Genomic DNA, 8,486 nt, shown 5'->3' on the forward strand with positions numbered 1-8,486 from the left:
GGCTTCTTTATTTGCTAAATACCGGTTTAAATTAGACTAAGTAAATCGACACCAATATTAATCAAATCAGTTTTTATTATCCTACTTACTACTTATTTTACAAGGGGAATTTATTTACAAATAATTGCTTATGAAATACAGTCGAACTTTCCTGAGCGATCTAGTGACAAGCCAAGACTACATCCTGTAAAAAGATGCAACGAAGGTCGTCTCTGGGGTGGGGAGGATTCTATTGTGGTTGCCGTCTTGTAGACAAACTTACTTTCAAAACTTGAATTCAGTCACAACGCATTCATAAATTGACGATTTGAAAGGGTAGGGAGAGAGAGGTGTAACGGACTGCCTAGGGTAGAATGGAGCGAGTCAGGAGCGGAGTTACAAAAAATAATCAACACAGAAAGTCGAGACTGTGTCCTACATGGTTTTACACTAATGACAAAACAACTTTTCTATCAAAGATCGTCAATTCATTTATACTTATACGCGCAGGTGCTTTAAAGGATAGGAGTTTATTTTTGGGTTAAGGGTAAGTAGTTACTCAGTCCATTTATCGGCGCTGATCAAGCATGCGCAATGAAATTTGCAATTACTTTGTTAACCAGACGTGATCCTTAACAAGTCCACTTGTATTCTCAACCCACTCCCAGTGTAGTGCGGACCGGTTCGCTTGAGTCAACCTGCCGTATCCATAGTTATTCTCGTGATATAACGACCAGCTCATAGGGAAATAATCTTCCAAGTCCAGACTCTTGCCTGCCGTTCCTACTACGATATGTATGGGAGCCCCTGGGGTACATTGGTGTAGATATACGGGGCATGTCCGCTCGTAGCTGTGATAATGAGCCCAGAATGCCAGATCGACCTTGTATTCATATAACAGCGACTCAAACGCCTTCTGCATGCCAAACGAGATAATGTAGTCGTCTGAAAAGAGTCAAATGAGGAGACAGCGTGAGTCAGGTGACGAAACAATGTTACAGACTACACTGATGAAAATTTTCGTGCACTATTTCGAGCTATGATCCTCGGAGGAGGCCAAAAAATGAGTAGCCAAACGCAATGAAAAGAAATTGAGATATTGACTGCAACTTTTCCAAAAGACACAAGGAGGAAAAGGCAACAGACAAGACGATTTCACACAGAGCTCAGAAAAAATCGATTACGAGCTGCCACACACGCACGCGCGACTCACTGATTATCCCCCTAGCCGTCGCCAGTCAACTTTCGTTTTATGGGGTATAAAACAAATCACCACATTTTCCCATAACACCAGACCATAGAAACCAACAAAACTCTGGGCGGAAGGATCGAGAAGGGGCACGCCCCCCTAGCCCGGCCCTGGGAATGTGACGACCACACCACAGGACAGCGACCACGCCGCGGCCAGCAGAGTGCGACAGCCGCGACGAATGGTAGGGGAGCCCGGGCCGGTAGAGTAAAGGGAATGACAAAGCTGTGAGCGGAATTATACATGCAATTCGCAACAACAGGTGGATGTTCGGAAAGATTTCGATCACGAGCATGTAGATAGACAGAATGTGTAATTAAAGTTGTCAATTTACTAAGGGAAATTGAACAAAAGCAAATTGAGCTCAGCTGTAGGAGGGAAGGGTCTGGGTCCGCACTGAGCCACATCCAACGATCATGTTATGTCAGAGTCTGTGGGCTTGGGAGAGCGACTATACATCTCGGAGACTTCAGCAATGTCTAATGTGCCCATCAATGGAAGGAAGAGCTTGTAAAAAAATTAGACTGCTTTTCTTCACTTTGTTTTTGTAGAACCGCTCGTGTAGAATGTTCTTATTTAGTTGACGAACACCCTGTCGCCCAAAACTTGAGTGAAACCACTGACAACGCCTCGTTTTCCACAGTTTTGAACTTTCTTTTCGCACAAGACCGGAAGAGAGAAGGGAAAGTTGCGATTTGTTATCACCCATGAACATTGTACAGTTCAGTGAATAATAATCCCTTAGGTTACCCTCCTATAAACTTTTTCAGTTTTTTGGTCCTCTGAGGTGGTCCCATTGTGGTTGTTGTAAATTAGGGAAAAATCAACGACAAAACAACATCAAGTATAGGATGCTGGAAAACGTTCTTTTCTCTTCCGTGAAGAGTGAAATAGAACATTGATATGGTAAAAGTGATAACTAAATTTACATGTACATGTAACTTACCAATCTCTATTTGACTTGTGTACATGGCTCTATGACCTGCAACAACAACCCAGGGAGTTAGGGAACGGTTGACGTTCTTCAAGTCCTGTTCCATCCATTCATACTGCGGAGAGCCTTGTGTGAAGTTATGCTCTGTGCTCATCATCATGAAATGAACACTGCCATAATCAAAGCTGTACCTATAAAGACAAACAAAGTGCCACTTGCAACCGAGAGATACAGAGAGAGATATATGCAAAATATAGTGTTTGTATAATAATATGACGTCAAAAAGTGTTTCTAAATGCTTAAATGACTACAGTACAACGATTTTTCTTTATTTTACTCTAGTTACTGTTTGCTGCACTTGTAAAGATGTAAAAGATCGAAAGACGTTTTCTGAATTGTACTTCTATTTTTTTTTATATATGTAGCATTGCGTTTTAGTTCGTTTCGTTTCAAAGCAGTGATTCTTATGCAGTATGTAGCTGAGATGTACAATGTAGTAAGCTACCGATAGACAGTGACTCAATCTGCAGTTTATCAATTTATATGCAGTTAAAAGACGAGTGCAGGTTTGTTTTAAGTTTCTGAACACTTCAATCTGTCAATGAGTCATAAAGTGATGTCATTGTGGTGACCTCTATAACACGGACACCTCTCTCATACACGCACTTTGCTCTGTCCCTTCGGTGTCCATATTAGAGAGGTTCAACTCTAACTCTCTAAACATAATTACAACATGAGCTTTAAAGACCACTTCATTTAAAAGAACTAAATTCTCTTGCACACTCAGTTTCATGGAACAATTTCTTAAGATGAAACTTAACTCAACCAAACCTGTTTCGTTGTGTTCACATTCTTTTCCACCCATAGTTAGTCACTCATTACATTATAGCATTTCTACAAAATTAACTAAAAGAATGTGGACTTACCACCACACTGCATTTCCATTATCAGGCATGTGAAAACGGTAATACATTGGCACTCCACATTCGCCGCCAGAGTCTACCCCATATCCTGGTGCCCACCATGGATGGAAGCCCTCTCCAGGGGCCCCACTGGGGTCTTTGGACCCTCCCTTCAGGTGGTCCTGTTCATGGTTCCCAATGCCCACCATATATGGTAGGATGGTAGCATATGGTTCAATTACTGCATGCCACTGTTCCCAAATGTAGGCCTGCAATAAGTGCAAAGTGTTTATCAAAAGCAGTGTATGATACTAGGCTAAAGGGTTTGCTCAGGGTACAGCACATGAAATATAAGTTTAATAGGCACAGTTGTACAATGGTTATATATTTTCAAGAAACTGGGATAATTTCAGGCCCAGCCTGTGTCCTTTCATGTTACCTTTCTCTAACCAGGTGTAGAGTTGGTTTAGAATCTGGACAAAATGCCTGGGGGGTGGGGGAGGGCCATCCGATTTAGCTGAGGGGGAGTGGAACACCAAATATCAGAATACAAGTTATATTTGAAGCTCTGGTGTTCAGCCACTGAAGTTTTTAGGGACAGGTGGAGAGTTACTTCTTTAAACAAGCAGAAATATCAAGATTCAATGTACATCTATAAACACTGTATAAAGACTTACAAATCCCCGAGCATATGAAATATCACCATTGTGAAAAACAAATGCAGCAGTTCCATTCAAAGCTTCCTGTGTTGCATACTCTGCCGTCTTGTAAGCCCGTGGTACTGGCGATACCCCCATGTCTCCATACACCAAAGCAGTAAACTTATCAGCTGAGCCAACAAGTGGAGCTGTGTTGAAATGGTGAATAGGACTCATAGCCTGAAATGTAAGAAAAATGTTGCTTAATTACCAAGATACAAATGTGTGTTATGAAACAGTGGAATTATCAGACATTTCCAGTTAAAGTCATGCCTCGATCAAACGGTCATGATAGTTGATGATATTCCTCTTCCACTATAATCATCTATCACCTTGACTATCATGTTGATCACCCCAGGGCTGTGAAGTTGTTGAAAGCACGTAATTAAGCTAATTCAAGGTTAGTGTGAATCTTGATTTTAGGTTTTTAACTTTTCAGCGAGGTTATCTCTAGGTTTTGACACTGATTTTCTTATCTCAAACTCCATAAAACACAAGAATAAAAACAATTATAAAAGAGAAATTGAACCCTCTGTCAACCTTCAATCCTGGGTTAAGAGGCTTTAGAATAACCTGGCCCAGGTATTTTGACATTTATTAATGTCAAATCCTTCAATCTACAACATTGCAACCAACATTGTACTTTCTGGACAACAGTCATGTTTTTCTTTCCAGTATCACAAGGAAAATTCAAAGTTATTTTTACGTCAATCCTCAAGTAAATAATCACATCTTAGCTCCCATGTTATTTGAGAGTCTTAAAGGATTACCAAGGATTAAAGGATTATCCTTTTTTTGCAATGTATTTATCTATTATTTTGACTAAAGGACTGCAAATATTCCAACATCCCACCTCCAAGAATTATTGATGAGCCCATGGTCTAAATCACCCAAATTGCTAAGCAACATAACAATCCTTACTGCATCATGATGGAATGACATTTTTTTAAAAATCAAGAGTATTTTCTGATAATTTTTGGATAATAACAATCAAATAGAGACTTGTCGAAATCAGCTATCCCCCTGACTGATACAATACGCCAAACAAATCATACCAATTATTTAGCCTATTTCAGGATATAAGTTTCCTTTTTTACCTTAACTGAACCATAAGAGTAGTAATATCTTGATGCTGGCTTGAGGTCTGTCAGCAAAACATCATGAATATAACCAGGATCAACAAAGGCATTCACATCATTAGCAGGTCCAGCACACATGTCTGCAGCCGTGTATGTTTTACTGATGTTTCCCTCCACAACATACATGGTTGACGGGTCAGTCCCATACTGAACAATGGGAGTTTCCGCTACAAGTTAAATCAGTGGAATTTCTGTTAGAGGTGGAAGTAAAGCTCCATTCATGGGGGAGGGAAGGGGTGATAACTCTTATAAGTATATATTAAAACAGTGGATAGTGTTGTTGGTGCACCCTGATTGGCTACTCAAACTCTGGATATCCTCTGCTATTCACCTCCAAGCAACTCGCACATGAAAATTGTAATAGTTGGCAGGAATAAATAAGTTAAAAATAATATTTTGGGGGTTATTTTATTTTACTGTTTGAGTATGTACTAAAACAACTATTCACCTCAGTGTCGATGACCAATGGTGGATATTTACCTCGCCGCTTCACATACGGCTTGGTAAACATCCACCACTAGCCACCTCCACTTCGGTGAATAGTCCCAGCCCCTTCCAGGGAACAAAAACTACAAAGGAAACAAAAGCAATGGGATCTTGAGGAGGCAAAGGCTTGTATATATTGTCTAATAGTTTTAAAAGTCCCTGTCCACACTGATGAATTTTCTCCTATAGTCCACACTGCTATGACAGGGGTCAAATTTCAAACATCTCCACCCTGGATAGTGTTTTCATATCGGTATTAGGGTTTATTCAAGTGTAAAATTTAGAAAAAAGATGCGGTATCCTTCCCAGGGGGGGTACTTGCAGTATACATGACGGGGAGGTCCGACGTATTTTTTTGGGTTGAAAATTTACACCCTCGGTATTTTTTTGGATCAAGAGATCTGTCATGTATTTGTTTAGGTCTTAAAGTCTGTTTGATTGAATAGCCAGTATCAAGGTGCTAGGTCTTGTACTTTTTGGGGTAGAAAATTTTGATGCCAGGTATTTTTTTTGGGTGTAAAATTTCAGGCTCATGTATTTTTTTGGGTTCGCAATATGAAGCTCCGTCGGACCCCCCCCCATCATGTATACTGTAAGTACCCCCCCTGGGGTATCCTTACTGTAGGTATGGAAAAGGTGTACCATCTTCTATCAAAGGTATATGAAAGGGTTACCTTTCCCGGCTGTCAAAAATGGTTCATAAACAGGTAAGGGTTTGGACTTTTGGGCCCCGGGGCACAGCCTCCCCATATAAAGAATTTTTTAGTACCATCCCACCCCCAAGGAGAGCAAGATGCACAGCACTGTTCAACACAGTTTCTGTTTCACCCCCTCCCCTCCCCATCACCACAAAGAATTCAGGAAGGATTACTTACTTGTACCGGATACCCACATAACTCTCATTTCTGTTGGGTCCCCTGTGAGCGCTAGATGACCTTGCAGTGGTATCTCTGGCCCTCCTTCAAAAGTCACAATGTTGCTTTCTGCAGCAAGCATTGTGTAATTGCCAATTCTGTAATATCGGAACTGGCATTCTTTCCTCATGTTCCACAGTCGAACCTCAAACTCGCCATAACCTTTCGAGTAAGTCTCTATGCTACTGACATTGACATAATCCAAATAATGATCGGGCTTGGCGTCTGGAGGGCAATAGAGTATCACGACATCTTTAGCACTTGGAAAATTTACCCCAGACCACATAACCCTCACTTCCTCGCCATTACTGATCTCTGACGAAGGTGAAACCGTCAACAAAGCACCCGGTTCGAGTGACGTTGGTTTCGATGAAAAGGAAAACTTTAGCTTGTTTGCCGGATTCCGAGCATCTACGATGGTGCCATTAGGATGTACTCGGCCGAAATAAGTTGAAACTGGATGATCGTGTTTGCAATTTATGCCAGTAACCCACAAAATGTAAACCCAAGCGGCTAGTGCAGTTCTTGATGTTCCTGTAGCCGCCATGTTGGGCAAATGTGAGGATGTCACGTGACATGGCCAGGGAGTCACGCGATCCAGCGATTCCATTTCACTTTCACGAAAACATCCAATTTTATAGCTTTTTGGCGTACTATCAAACACTGTTTCTTTAGTAGTCAAAAACGTTTTTGACTACTAAACTTCCCATCCCTCTTCCCCACCAAACTACATTAATGTTCTCGGCAACCACGTTATTCCAGAAGTCACGTGATTATGGCAGTTTATTTCTTCGATTTTACTGTAGAAGACAAGTTGGAGAAGTTATTCGCTTTGTTCATTTCTGTAGTTTTCTTCGGTACTCTTACAGTGTCCTAGAGCATCATTAATCACTACTAAACTCAAGTTTGAACAAGCTGAAAGAAATAAACTTGTTCCTTCTCAGGGTAGGCTTGTAGCAGTAAGCCCAGGTAGAAAGTCTAGAAAAGATCTGTAAAAGCGACCGAAGGTCTTCATATCAGGCCAAGAACTAATGACCATCAGTAAGCAACTTTAGCAAGTAGGTAGCTAGCTAGACAGTTAAATTTGACCGAGATACAGAATGGCCTGACGACTTAAAGAAAGTAATTTTCAATTTGCAAAGGGACGTGCGTGCGTGCTTTCGAAAATTATTTGCTTCATCCGGGCATTTTTAAGCCAAAAAGACTGGCGAAGCAGCTCATCTCACTTCGTTCTATCGCAACGAGGGTACAGTTTTCCTTTTTCTGTGTCTGAAATGTGGACAGTATGACAGTCAGTTAATTTTAGTATTAGTCAAATTTAACAAGTAGATATTTCAGGGCTGGCTATGAACTCAAGAACTAAATGATGTTAGGTACTGCTATATTTGTTGTATATTGTCGACGGTGAGCTGTCTTTGCTTCGAGCGTGCGCAAATTATCTATCTTTACTTTTTGAACTGAAATGTTTCAAACTAAAAATTACAAGGATAACGGCCACATGACTCGTACCCTGCATGTAGTAGCTGATAATTTCCTATCAGTTAGTTTAGGTCACTTTCATGATACGGAAACCTTTTCAGCCTTAATCCGAGCCTGGAGCTCAGAAAACCGGCAAAACCTTTTCTGAGTTTCGCCAACGGTATCACATCGAATACCACAGGATTGAGCCAAACATGTTTTGATCTCCGACAACGTCCAAGATTTGTGTGATATGTAGTTTGCCAGGCTTATAACAAACTTTTGGGTAGCGAAAAAACGCTCGATTTGAAATCTTTTTAAAGTCTAGATTGTTGCAAAACACTATTTGCACGTAATGAAATTCTAAGTTTGCTGATTTTAGCCCATTTTAACTAGTCTAGCAGAGTACGCACTCTCAGTCAGAACCCAAAATAAAAAATTTAACACACCGACTTAATATGCTAATATTCGCAAGAGATTTCATAGGTGGCCGAGTGGTAATCGCGGCGCGTAGCGAGGACAACGATGTCATCAGGGATCGAGGGGTCGAATCACGCTTTACAGGGGTTATTCACGAACTGGCTTGGGAGCCGAATAACCTCTCCCCGGGTAAAGCTTTGAGCCGGTCTAAGACCAAGGAATTACTCTCGAGCAGGCTTGGGGGCCGAGTAATTCCTCCCCAGAAATTCCGTTTTGATTTTATTTCTTTTTTTTAGTTTTTTTTTTT

General features: G+C 40.9%; 1 protein-coding gene across 1 annotated transcript; it reads right to left on the bottom strand.

Moving 5' to 3' along the window:
* Window positions 1-541: 541 nt before the first annotated feature.
* On the bottom strand, window positions 542-6,875 carry LOC144643661 (uncharacterized). Its single transcript, XM_078502980.1, has 6 exons — window positions 6,263-6,875; window positions 4,860-5,068; window positions 3,742-3,942; window positions 3,089-3,333; window positions 2,175-2,353; window positions 542-924 (listed from the first exon to the last, which is right to left on the bottom strand). Exons 1-6 carry the CDS (start codon window positions 6,846-6,848, stop codon window positions 587-589), a joined length of 1,758 nt encoding a protein of 585 aa, XP_078359106.1. The 5' UTR covers window positions 6,849-6,875; the 3' UTR covers window positions 542-586.
* Window positions 6,876-8,486: the final 1,611 nt, after the last annotated feature.

The sequence above is a fragment of the Oculina patagonica genome, chromosome 2, assembly GCF_052425735.1.
Source record: "Oculina patagonica isolate OP01 chromosome 2, crgOcupat, whole genome shotgun sequence".
Classification (NCBI taxonomy): domain Eukaryota; kingdom Metazoa; phylum Cnidaria; class Anthozoa; order Scleractinia; family Oculinidae; genus Oculina; species Oculina patagonica.